Source organism: Manis javanica, chromosome 4 (genome assembly GCF_040802235.1).
Source record: "Manis javanica isolate MJ-LG chromosome 4, MJ_LKY, whole genome shotgun sequence".
Classification (NCBI taxonomy): Eukaryota; Metazoa; Chordata; class Mammalia; order Pholidota; family Manidae; genus Manis; species Manis javanica.
In genome coordinates this window covers 148,650,621-148,664,227 of record NC_133159.1, presented here as the reverse complement: position 1 = coordinate 148,664,227, position 13,607 = coordinate 148,650,621, and the positions used below count along the sequence as shown (strand labels likewise).

The 13,607-nt window shown below is 44.2% G+C and overlaps 1 protein-coding gene and 1 pseudogene across 2 annotated transcripts in view; one reads left to right on the top strand and one right to left on the bottom strand.

The window, feature by feature from the left end:
• Window positions 1–4,659, top strand: part of LOC140849091 (leucine-rich repeat-containing protein 37A-like) — a 31,237-nt gene extending 26,578 nt beyond the window's left edge. For both annotated transcript variants that reach the window (XM_073235335.1, XM_073235334.1), the window contains 4 exons: window positions 1,639–1,685; window positions 3,017–3,065; window positions 3,147–3,256; window positions 3,366–4,659. In XM_073235335.1, coding sequence (XP_073091436.1) covers window positions 1,639–1,685; window positions 3,017–3,065; window positions 3,147–3,256; window positions 3,366–3,495 — 336 coding nt within the window. In that variant the 3' untranslated portion in view covers window positions 3,496–4,659. The remainder of the gene's footprint in view (window positions 1–1,638; window positions 1,686–3,016; window positions 3,066–3,146; window positions 3,257–3,365) is intronic.
• LOC140849100 (DNA ligase 3-like) overlaps window positions 1–13,607 on the bottom strand; it is an 854,661-nt pseudogene that overhangs the window by 436,454 nt on the left and 404,600 nt on the right.

Sequence of the window (13,607 nt, the reverse complement as noted above, 5' to 3'; positions counted from 1 at the left end):
CTTAGTACTGATTCATGCCAAACTTCAGACTACATTTGCCATATATCTTCTGATCTAATCCCCACACTCCTGTGAGGATGGTATCACCATCTCTCTTTCACAGATGAGGGAGATCAGTTTAAGGCCCCAAACAAAGGTAGAACCCAGTGGTGCTCAACTGCAAAGTCTGTGCTCCTTAATCCACGGTTGTTTTTCCTCCTTGAAGACAAGAACCCTGAGAGATATTTGAAACTTTGAAATTCAATGAAAGCCACTGAAAGGATTAGTATATTTAATGTAAAAGTTTTCTAGATCTAGAGGAGGAAGACAAACGATCCAGGGGAGAGAAGGACAACGGCAAGAGCAGGAGGCGTGCCGGCCCCACCGCCAGTCCCACTGCAGGGCCCGGCGGGTGCGGGTTTGCAGGAAGGCCTCTGCCACCTGACGGTATAAAAATAGTGTCTGATATTTTCTTCTGGTTAACATGTGTTGTTGCATTTTTTAATCCATCTAGAATTTGTTTTATTTGCTGTTTAGTGTGGTTGAGGCAGAGAATCTTAACTTTTTCTCCCACATGAAGATCCAATTGTTTTAAAATCCTGTACTGAGTGGTTCATTCTTTCTTCACTGATCAAAAATACTATCTGTGTCTGGACTCTATTGTGTTGATCCAGTTACCTTTTCTTGTATTAGAAACACGCTATTTAATTCCAGGTGCTTAATAACTTATTTTAATATCTGATAGAGTGAGCTCCTGCCCTTTGATCTTCATACATTTCATAGTTTTTCCTTCATATTTTCCATCAAAATATTAGCTGGCTAGATTTTTAATTTAGAAATTATCATGGGATTTGAATAAGATTGCTTTATATTAGTATGTAAATTGAGGAGAACATTTACCTTTACAACAATTTAGGAATATGGTATCTCAGGATCATGTATTCATATCTTCTTAAAGTCCTTCAGAAGAGTTTTAATGTTTTCATCACATAGGTCTTTCACGTTTTTTGTTAAGTTTACCCTGAGGTATTTTATGCATTTTTGCTGATGTAAATGGGATCTTTCTTCCATTTCAAAATTAGTTACCCATGGTATATAGGAATGCTTTTGAGGTTTGTATATTGATCTCTTGATTTTGTATCTTACTGAATTCTCATATTATTTCCAATAAAATTTTAGTTAATCGTCTTGGGCTTTTTAGGTTGTTCATCACTTCAAATGCAAATGTTTGTCTCTTCCCTTACAATGCTTCACTTTTCTTATCACATTGATTAGGACCTCCTCGACAATAACGGATAGTAGCAGTAATAATAGGCGCCCTACTCTTGTTCTTTTTTTTTCTACTCTTGTTCTTGACTTTAAAACAATGATGCTGTTTAGGATCCTTGCAGATAATTTCTTTTCCTTGTTCCAAGAGTTTTCATTAGGGATTATCTGTTGAATGTCATCTAAAACAATCAGTGAAATATATTGCAAGCTGCCTGCATGATCTCAAGTTAGGTACTGTGGAAGAGTCCAAGGACTGTTAAATAGAATTCCTGTCCTCAGAAAGGTTATCATTCCACTGGTAGATGAGATTTAAAATAAAAAGATGAGTAAAGATTTGGAAATAGTGGTCATCATGATGGATAATCATGATGATGTTTTCTTTCAAAACAGATGTGCTCCCGTAGAAGGGCAGCGCTGGATGAAGAAGGAGGCTCAAGGTAAATACTGATCTGGCCATTCCAAAGTAGAATTTTAGAACTAGAGGAAAGCTTAGAACTCATCTATTTCAATCACATCATTTTACGGTGAGGAAACCATCAAAGGCAGGAAGAGTAGTTCCTACTGCTTCTCAGAAGCAGCTCCCCAGCCAAAGCTGAGTTAGAATGCGCCTGGCACAGTCGCATCTGCTGCCACTAGGCCTGGAAGGAAAGTGGCTGGAGGGGAAAGGTTTTGGTTATACCTCTTCCTGCTAGGGGTGGACATGAGGCCTGGCCAGAGGTCTCCTCAGATGCTCTGGGGAAAGGGCAGAAAAGGCCACATGGTCCTGGATCCTAGTATCCTTCAAAGCTGATGGAAGGTCGAATATATGAGCCCTTCCTGTCAGTCATCCTTTCACATCCTACTGGCTTATGGGCCCCCAGTCTCTATTGCCTTTACCAAACCTCACAGAATTTTAACTGGGAGAGACCTCAGACAGGAGTTTATCTCTACTTCTTACAATAAAGAAATGGAGAAGGAGAAAAGGAAATGATCTTGCCCCATGGTCATACTGAGGGCGAGTAGCAGAAAGAAGATGGTTCCTTCCCACTGGGGACTTCTCCACTGATCATTGTGCTTGGGCTGTGAGCTCCATTTTATGTCATGACCCACTACATGTGCCATATAGGCATAAGTGGTTTCTAAAACAAACTTATTATGCACTCTGATTTTTTTCTATTCCATTTGTATTGAAAAGAATATTTTGTGTTTCAGTGCTGGTCATGACCTTTGAACTGATTTCATGACCCATTCACTCATCGGTGAGAGTCTGACATGTGAAAGTTAGTGAGCTAGTTGGACTCAGCAATAACTTGATGTGATTCAACTTATAGGATAAAGCAGGTAGGAAAATAGAAGCACCTTCTTCCCCCCCCCCCCCACCAGCAAGTGACACATGTCATGTGAGACTGAGTCCAAAGGATACTGGTGTAAAATGCTTCTGGAGAGAGTGAAACGCTTCTGCCCGGTGTGCTTGAGCAGTTCGCTTACTGCACAAGGGCACTTGGCCAGTAGCCAAGAAGGTGAGTGGGGCTGAAATCCTGCCTACACTCCATGCCAAGCCACATACAAAGGTCTCCCCAGAGACACTGTGGGGCTATAAGGGACAGATACAGAGAAGTTCTGAAGCTCAGCATGCATGGAATGATTTTCAGGATCCCAGCTCTGTAGTGATTTTGCTTGTGATGATGGACTGAGCTACCCAGTTAGTCTTAATAAGACAGAGATACACATTGTGAGAGACATAAGAAATAGCATGAATCACTAATTATTGTGTGTGTTTTCCTCCAAGGGGCTTCTTTCTACTTCTGGATAAACCCTCAGAAGAGGGTGCGAATCAGGTAAATTTGAGGAGAATCAAGTACTGTTCCTGGAGAAAGCAGGGGAAGTATAGAATTAATATCTCCTTTCTGTTTTTTTAGGAGGGCTTTTTCTGGAGAAGGCAGTCACTTTGGCTCAGGGATAAGTACAGAATCCTCAGTGCCTCACGTGATAAAATCCTGGCGCAGATGCTACGTGAGAAGGATGGAGGGTAAAAGATTAGGGACAATTTAAAATTCTTATCTAAAATGAGGTAATAACAAAAAGTTTTATTATTCCTTTTAAGAGTAAAAGATTTGGCATTATTCTCCTTGTCCCAGGGAGCTCAGTGAAGTCGTAATAGCAAAGGATGTGACTTCAGGGTCAGGTGCCGGAGGGAGGAGAGTGAAGCCCAAGATACCAGCACACGGGGAGCCCCAGCCTGCCCCAGGCCACCTACAACGTTTCTAAGATTGGCTTCTCAATAAAATACGTACTTTCTCTTATTGAAGTGTATGAACTCATAACCAATCCTAGCCATCTGGTAAGGAATTAAAGTATAGATTATTAAATACTTACATGCAAATAACAAGTGCCATAGGCACGAAAAGCAGGGCTGAGGCCAGAATCCCTCGCGGCAGCCATTCCTTCCACAGAGGTAATGCAGGCAAAGCACAAATGAGGTTTCCCTCCCTCATTTCCCCAATATAGTCAGTCCCTGGGAACTGGGAAACATATCATCCTCAAGGAGTGTAGATTATTAAATCAAGGAAAAGTGTATTCTGGGGCTCTCTGTCCCCTGGTTCATCAAGTACCAGTTCTTTACAACCTCCCAACCTCCTGCCCACAGAGGATCACCCACTCCTGGCTCCTCTCACAGGGTCCTTGCTGTTGCCAGGAGACTGGGATCTCTGAGCCTGGCTCCACTGCAGGGCCAAGGCCTGTTTTCGCAGGCTTTCACACGTGTGCCGTACAGGGGCCCTAGCTGGGTAGTAGGGGGTTCTTCACCCTCATCAGCCAGTGGAAGATTCACATTGGGTTTTTTTTTTCTTTTAAAAAATCCAAGCCCTTGAATAGCTAGCTGGCAGGGAGGTGTTGGAGGGATAGGGTAAAGCCAGTAATTGCCCAAGACTACCCTGAGCAGGCCTTCTTTCAGAAAATGTCCAGTCACCTGTACTGCCCTGGACTCTCCTGACCACACTGAGGGTCAGGTGCATGCTGCTCGGCTCCCTCCAGATCCTAAGCTGCATGATTCCAAGTGATAATACAGTGTAATCTGTAAAAGAAGCAAACATTCCTCCACTCTTTCTGCAAAGAAAGTCATTAATAAATTATTTTTAGTTAAGTCAGTAAGTAAAGTAGATTAGTAAAAGAAACTCTGAGTGAACAAGCTTTGATCATCTACCTAAATGACCACAAATAAATGCTGGTGGTTTAGTAACGACGACAGAGAAAGTAGTGCCAACCATGGGACCACAGCCCAGAGCTCCCAGCGTCGCAGTGCTAGGGAGAAACAGCCCAGCATGTTTGCTGGTGAGGTGGCGTTCCAAGCAAAGTGAGCAGCCTGTCGTTTCTCATCTGGTTTATTCGTTTGCTGATGCTGGGCAAGAGACCCCTGCTCCCTTGGTGCCTGACCAAGCTACCTCCCAAGCTTCTTACTGAGAGTTACAGGTGTTTTCCTCTGGGTGGTGGCTTCAGTGAGCCAACAAATGTTTACTGTGCTTCAAGCAGAAGACTAAATAGCAGTAATAATAGGAAGCAGCAGCTAACATTTACTATTTGCTTCCCCAGATTAGGCATTTTACAGTTTCAATTAGCCCAACAATCCTTGGAAGCATATGTTGTTATCCTCATTTGACACATAAGGAAACAGGACTTTAAGAATGTACGTAACCTGCCCAAGTGCACCAGGTCACCATCCAAAACTGCAAATTAAGGCTTAAACTCAGGACTGTTAGACTCCAAAGCCTGCTAACCATTACACTGCCCCATTGGAGGGCATAGGGATTCAGAGAAGTATAAGCCGTGGTCATCCTCAAAGAGTCAAAACAATATGAATAATATTGGTCATGAGCATGATGGCAGCTACTGCTGACGGAGCCCCTTCTGTGGGCCAGGTATTGTCCCAGGCACTTTGGTTACACTGTTAGATCACAAGGGCAGAAACTTGCCAGACTGGCTCAGACTCTGTATGAGTACGGGGTTGATCCTAATAAGACAGGTGGCCACAAAGAAAGGGAGCTGAAGAAAACCAAGAATGGAGAGTCTGGTACCGCTGGGCTTCCCAACGTGTGGGCTGGGATTGCCGGCAGCTCCAGGTTCCTATTCAGGGAGAGTTGCCTTATTTCATAGTGGGTACATAAAGTGAGGATTAGATAATATCTTTTTTATATAACACTACCTCAAATTTGCACAATCCCTATTAGCAAATAAGAACTACAAAGCAAGAACTACTGGTGTTTTAGGCGGAGAAGAGACATGATCCACCTTGAGTTGTAGGAGGAGTAATTTGATGGTGGCCTACAAGTAGAGAGGCCACTTGGGGGTTTAGATAAGTAGGAACTAGGAGAAAATGGGGCACCAGGTAGGAGGTTTTGATGCAGGTGAAGAACTTGGCACAGTGGATCTACTTGAGTGAGAACTGGAAGGACAAGAGCTTGTGTTCACAGAGTGAAAGATTGAACATTCTAGATGATGATAAGGTTCATGCATCACCTAGGAATGGGGATCAGTGAAGTGTCAGGAATCTAGGAGGTGAAGCCAGTTGGATACTCCTGGAGATTCATTTCCTTTCCCCTTTCAGCAGCTCAGCAGAGAACTAGTTCAGCAGGTACCAACCACCTCAATGGAAAAATAGACTTCATCTTTCTAATGAGATCATTTCTTTCATCGTTGCAGTTTCCACAGTTAGTGGTATAGATGTTCCCTGCCTTGCCATCGTATAAGCGTGATACATTCCAGGCAGGCTCCCTCCCTACAGGGCCCCTAGCCAATGGGCACCTGGGCCAGCTAAGTCTGGCCTAATCCCCTCTTACCATTCTCTTTGTAAGTTTCCCTGAGAAACAGTAAAACCCTTCTTTATTTTTGCACATTTGGTACTCCTGTCCTCTTCACATAACAAGGGTCAAGGAATTTTGTGCCCAGAATACCTATGGGTTGTTGACATGGCAAATATTATGGTGGAGAAGAGCTAGAGCTTAGAACCAAAGTCTCCAACCATTCAAGGGCATCGTTCATTAATCTATCAGCTCAGAGAGTCTCACGTTTGCCTGGTTCAACCTCTGCATCAGATGGTGTATTGATTATCTGGTGTATGCAACAGATTGCACCAAAATAATGGCTTGAAACAACAATAAACATTCCTCACAATTTCTATGAGCCAAGAATTCAGAAGTAGTTTGGGCAGTTCTGGCTCTGGGTGTTTCATGAAGGTCTCAAGATCTCTGCCAGGGCTGCAGATCTGAAGGCTTGACAGGCTGGAAGTCCACTTCTGAGGTGGTTTGCTGCTCTCTTACATGGATCCCACGGTGGTGCCAGATGCTGGAGCGAGCCTCAATCCTCCCCATACGGGCCTGTCCCCATGCTCCATGATTGAATGTCCGCACAGCATAATGGCTGGCCTCCTCCAGAGTGAGCAATCCAGAGAGGGAGACAGATGGAAATTATCCTTTTTGTGACCTAGTCTCAGAAAGCACATAGCATCACTTCTGTCACATAGCATGAATGGTTAGAAGTCAGTCACTAAATCCAGCTCACATTCAAACCTTTTGAAGAAAGAAGAATCAAAGAATTTGCAGACATATTTTACAGCTACCATAGATGGGAAAACAGAAACCACTGTAGATATTTCAAGCAAAAAAAAAAAAAAAAAGCCTTGATACAAGAAATTGCTGCTCATTATTGGAGGGGCGAGTGGTGGTAAAAGTTAAGGGCAGGAGTATTGCACCCACTAGCTTTCAGTTTACTTTGCTGTAGCTGCTTCCACAGATTCACAGTTGCTGCTGCCACTCAGAACCCAGGAAACTTCTGGAAACTACTGGTGAAGTCATTGCTGCCCCATAGCCACAAGGCTGGTGACTGGCGGGGGAGTATGGAGGCCAACATACAGCCTGTACATCTGCCGCCACAGAGGAGAAAAGAATGGTTTCCACCTCCTTTCTACCCTCTGGATTTCACACAAGTACATTTTATTGGCAGAGCCCTGCTGTCAAGGGAATCTGTGAAATGTGGTTCCTGGGCTTCCAACACCTGCAGAGAAGGGGTAGCAATTGGTGTCAAGAGCCAACCAGTGCTATTCAGCATCCTCCATATTACAAGTATGATGAGAAGACCCCACCTGTACTCGCAGGGATCCTAGCATTCTAGTTTTTTTTGTAGGCTTGTGGGTGCTCAAGTCTCTGTAAAAGAGCTAGCTAAGTCAGAAACCTGAAAGGTATCCTTCTAGCAGGAAAGCAGATGGGGTGCTGGATGTTGGTGACATGCACTTATCCCCAGAGGTGGCTGGAGAAACACTTGGAGGTTGTGAAAAACTTTTTCCAGGAGTTGTCCTGAAAAACAAAGCACTCAGGACGCTGCCTGGTACCTGTGACCATTCAGTAAATGTGTGCTGTTATCATTGCCTTGGAAGATGTCTATTTCTCAGACATTTAGAGAATACCTACTGTGTGCCGGCCTGTTAGGGATTCAAAGAGGAATATCTGACTTCAGAGCACATAGTGAATAAATGCTAAGCATATAACTGTTGAAACTGAATTTGCTGAATTAAGGAGCCCATAGAATAGGGGGGGAAATTAGTTAAACTTAAAAATTCTAATCCAGTGCGATGAGCAGCCACGGGGGTATGAATACAATTCTGTGGGGGTAGCACAGAGAAGGAGCTGTGATCTCCACTGGGCCCTTCCACCAGGATGTCTCCTCAGAGGAGGCCTGGAGGTAGATTGGTGGTGGGGGTGCTTATGAGCCTTGGCTTTATAAAATTTAAAGTCAATAAATGTATTAGTTTATTAAGCTGGCTTACAGGTAAGCCTTGCAATCCTTAATGAACCATATGTTACAGTTCTGTTCATATCTGAACTTATCTGAACCAGTTTTATCTTTTCAGCATGTTCTGCCTCAGGGAATAGTGAGCCCCCAAGTATATATATTACAGCCTCAGTTGTCTGAAAATTGTTTCCTTCAAGCTTTGAGGACTTTGCCATATTTAGTTCTCATGTTCTGGGATATATCTGAGCTACAAATATTTAACTCTTCATCTGCACCTCTGCAAGTCAGGTTGTAGATCTGAACAAGCATCTGGAATAGCTTACTGGGGAAATGTTTTTGGGAATTCTTTGAAGGAAGTATGTGGATTTAGGGGTTTCTTCACAGTGTGCCTGTTCTGCCCCACCTCCATCCCCCCACTGCTCCATACACTTAGACACTTCTTACTGTCCCCTCTGCCCTGTGTTTGTACAGGGGGAGAAGTGCCACCCAGACTGGAGGAGAACCTGTGTAGGATCTGCATGGACTCACCCATTGACTGTGTTCTGCTGGAGTGTGGCCACATGGTAACGTGTACCTAGTGTGGCAAGCACATGAACGAATGTTCCATCTGCTGGCAGTACGTGATTTGAGCTGTGCACGTCTTCCTATCCTGAGGGCTTGGACCGGCTCCTTCAGTGCCTTACAGAGACATAGCTTGAGGTGTCTGGGCTCAGGATTGGCCCACTGCAAAGAGGGCAGGCTAACAAGAAAATCTGAAGTGTTCCCCAGACCAGGGCAAGCAAAAATGCTGTGTCACTTCTGTGCATGCCAGTCTTGTCATAGGGGTGCACCTTTTGGCTGGCAGAGCCTGAGGCCAATGGGAACAGGTATAGATCACATGGGCAAGTCCATGGTTCAGTGATTTTGATGTGGTGATGGTAGTAGATGAAAAGACGACTTCCATAACTTAGACCACATCTTCCTCTGAGAACCTAAACAGTTTTGCCAATCCTTCTGTACCCCACCGACCCCCACTGAGGTGCTTGCCTCTATTTCACCAATCAGACATCTGGTAGAATGACTGTCCTCTCTAGCACATTTGGATTCGTTTTGAATTCATCTCTCGTCTCTAGCCTTCTGTGCTTTAACCGACCTTTGCTAAAGTCTCTTACTACATTGCCTAAAATCCATTTGTTTCTTCAGACCAAAAAGATGTTAGTTTAGCAGATCAATGGTGATCCTCCTTAGGACAGAGTTTGGACCAGCAAACTGATTTTCGGTGAGAAATGAAACACGAATGCTACTGAAATTTTTCAGTCATTGAAAGTTGCTTTGTTAAGTGTTGGGACTGGAAGCTCTGTCCCTTGGTGTGATCTTGGGAGCCAGCAAAACATCTGGCTTCTAACCTGCTGGGAAATTTGTCTCTCTATGCAACAGATGGCGCATAGTTCACCTCTGCTTTTCTTGGGGCCTAACTTTACACCATCCTTAATTTTAGTTTGCGCAAAGGGAAAATGCTGGGTGGAAACAATGAGTTTTTTTGCCTAACTTTGACTTCTCCCACGGACAGGAGTCTTAAAACACCTTCCGTTGAATATAAGTCCCTCTTTCCTATGGAGGTTCTAAGCATGGTCTCACTGAAGCATGGAGACTTAGGCAAAGAGCCTTGATCTTCTCTAGCTAAACTTCTCATGAAATTCCTGGAGACAGCATGTAAGGCAGAGCACCTAGGAGTTATCAGAAGGGACTAACCGAGGCTGGATTCAGCTCTTGGGCAGACAGCTGGAAGTCTCACTTCCCCAGGTGGGTGAGGACTCTGTCTCTCTCCCATTTCACTTCTCAGCCTACTGAGTTGGGTGCAGGTTAGGAAGCAGCATTCTCTAATCCCTTTAGGAAGGACCATGCGATGAGTAGGTGATGATTTTGAGTCCTCTTAGGATCTTTATACCACTAATGAGCCAAAGGACTTAAAGTTTGCTGGAGAAGTTTAGCCAAGCACAAGCACAGGCTGTTAAAGAGCTGTGTGCTACCATTAACTACTGGATGGACTATGCAAACCCTAAACACCTGAGGGCCTTGGCAGATGCCCCCATGATGCAACCAAGGTCTTTCAGACTAGACAAACCAATCATGACATTGGAAAGCAGCAGGAAACCTGTAAGGGGACTTGACTTGTTTACCAGTGCAGACATACTGAGGTGTTCCTGCCATCTTCAACCACTAATCCCCTCTGGAAGAATGAAATAATTTCATAAAGTAGTTGTCAGCTAAATACTGGGTAACTTATCTCAACATTTTACCAACTCCTGGATAATTTGATCTGGGCTACAGCCTTTGTAGGCATCTGGGGAAATCAAGCGATTTCTCTGTGAAGGTATCATCTCACCTTTCTGCTGGATGGTAAATATTATAGTTTACAATGCCTACCAGTTTAGCAAAAGATTTAGCTGCTACTCAGTTGTATTGTGAAACAGGTTTGCATATGTGCAGCTCAGTTAAGATATAGCAATAACTGTGGGGCAGAAGTTGGCTCTCTCCCTACTTAAAATTCTCTGCTGGGACCTTACCTCTCCCTACCTCTCAATTTCCCTCTAAGAGATGAATTAAAAATAATATCCTGATGGTTGGTTAGTGACCTCAGTAAGAATTAGAACTGATGTTACTTTGGAGAAAGAAGTTGCCTTTAAGTCTTCTAACTTCTTTTGGTGAAGGTTTCCCTTAGGAAAAATGGTGTTAAATAACCCTGGTTTTTGTTTGGCGGGGGGAGGGGTGGTGGACAGGTACCTTATTATTATACCAAATAAAAGAATTCTAAGATCCCATTTCAGTGACTGTCTCACCTAGGTAGAAAACATGATTTTTATCCTTGAATGCTCCCTCCTGCCTCTCATATTTGTAGCTCAGATATATCCCAGAACATGAGAACTAAGTATGGCAAAGTCCTCAAAGCTTGAAGGAAACAATTTTCAGACAACTGAGGCTGTAATATATAGTGAATGAGTGGTACTTGGGGGCTCACTATTCCCTGAGGCAGAACATGCTGAAAAGATAAAACTGGTTCAGATAAGTTCAGATATGAACAGAACTGTAACATAGGTCTTAATTATCATGGAAACATCTAATTCACAATGATTCTGTGGCTTTGCTGTGATTGTTCTGAAATTTCACTTGAGACTTGTTTTAAAAGACTTGGATAGCTGACTGGTTCATAATATGTTGAAATGGTTGGACCCAAACTGGTAAGAATGATGTGTACAGGAATTAGTGCTCAATATATATTGTGTACATTTGTTGATCTTTTGCATGTAAATGTGTTTCTTCAAGTGGCTTATATTAAAATTCTCTCAGACTTAACTTGGGTGTTAAAGCAAACCCCAAGGTGTATTTTTGTTACAGAGCTCTGCTTTATAATTTTGTAATAAAGTTTCAATATAGACACCTGTCTGATCTGGTGTGAGGATGCCAAATGAGGTCTGATAGCCTAAGGCTGACAAGAGTTGATAAATCCCAGGCTGTGTGCACATGGGCGTGCTCTTGGGAGATTGCCTTGGGGATGCTTGGGCCATGTGGCCTTAGTCAAGAAGTCCCTCTTCAATAGATGAAGAAACTGAAGCTTGATGGTGGTGTGACTCCTCTAAGATCTCACAATGCATATGTGGGAGAGGCCATGGGCCGGCCTAGAAGCTGGGTAGGAAAAGGACCAATCCTAAGACCAAATGGGAAGCACCAAGTGAGGTCAAACATTGACAGTGATTTGGTAGGGATGGGCCTTAAGTATGTGGGTAGAAAGGAATCTGAGGGACAGCTGGTGTGGACAGTTGTCTTCAGGTAACCTTCAGAGATGGATGGTAGTTTCTGGATACAGCTATATAGTAGTTGGAGTGTGGTTCAGAGGCTGGCCCAGCCTCATGGTCAGTCTAGACTGTTGTCTGCCACCTGTACACCTCCCTGACCAGGTGCCTAGGTGAGGGGACTACTGACGAGTACAGCCTTTGGGTGAGCTAGATTGTACGTAGATCTTCCATGTGACCAAGGAGAGGAAGGAATATGGCCCAAAGGGCACAAAGTCTGGAGGCTGAGCCACAGTGCTTTGTCCTCACTGGTCTGGGTGGCTGTCCTGTTGAGCACACAGGATGGCCACTTGTCTGCTGCCAAACAGTGGCTTGTAAACAAAGGCTCAATGGGGCAAACCTCCAGTATTCTGGGCAGGTGTAAGATGCTGCTGCTTAGGATCTGTGGAAATACACAAAAAGATGTAAAACTGTATATACAGTATAATCTCAGCACCAAGGAAAAAGGTGTCAGACTGAGGAATAGACAAAACACCTTTAACAGTGAATTGAAGATAGTAGCCAGCAAGGCAGGGAAGGGCCAAAGGGCTGAGCTCATTACTGATGATCCCCTGCAGCTGGCAGCCCCTTTGCTGTGAGGGTGCACCTCAGGGTAAGTGACCAGTAAGGGCAGGTGGGGCTGGGTCTAGGTCAGCCGAGACAGAAGGTAGCGCCAGTGTTCTTTGGCAGAAACCTGAGGGAAGAGCCTTGCTCTGCTGCCTGTCCAGTGGCTTGAGTTGAGGAGGCTGGAGAGGGGGATGGAAATTTATGTGGGTCAGTGATCAGAGGAGGAGCAGTTTTACTCCAGAGACTAGAATAAAAAGAATGTCTTACTCTGAATGCTGAAGCCAGACTGAATGGCCCCTGTTAAAAAACACTAAAAGTTCTGGACTAGAGTCAGGGCATCTCTAGTTCCTGCCCCTTCCTCCCAACACATTTTAACCAACAGGTGGAAACCAGGTCAATCAGGGTAAGCTGGCCTCCAAACTGACTGGCAGGCAGCCTCCCAGAGGATTATTACCTTGATACCCAAGTCAGGCACACTGGAAGGAGAGCTTGGTGAGAGGTAGTAGTCCTCAATCTTAGAGGCCCAGACACTCAAGTCTGCTCCAGAAGTTGAATCACATTAACCTAACTCACAGCGGACAAAGCAAGCTTGCCACTTTGTTGATAAGGAAAAAGAACTGACCCTCAGGAGTTAACAGGACTGAGGACACAGACGCCAGTCTAGAACCAGATGGTGACCTGAGCAGCCTGCACTCATACCTGCATGCAGATGTGAGCTAGTGGAAGTGGTCTGACACGGTTCTGAAGTTAGAGACCAAGGCCCCTCTCTCCTGGGTAGGGTCTGGACATGCAAGCCAACATTGATTTTCCCAACTCTGGATAACCATGTGGAGGCTCTGTGCTAAGTGTTTTATATATCTTTGGTTCATTTACTCTTTACAGCAACCCTGTGACTAGGTACACTTCTTATCCCATAGAGGCTCAGATATTAAATAATTTGACAAAGGTTATAGCTATTAAGTTTCAGGGCTTCGAAAGCTTCAGGATTTGAAACTGGTCTGACTACATCTGCACTGTCCAGTGTGGGACTCACTAGCCACATGAGACCTTTAAGTTGAATTAAAATGAAAACTTCAGTTCCTCAGTTGTGTTAGCCACATTTCAAGTTCAAATTGGACAGTGAAGATTTACAGATGTTTTCCACTGTCGCAAGAAGTTCTGAACAGCTCCTCTAAATGGTTTTCCTCTATTCAGGTAAATCAGCGTCAGGTGGCACAGGAGCCA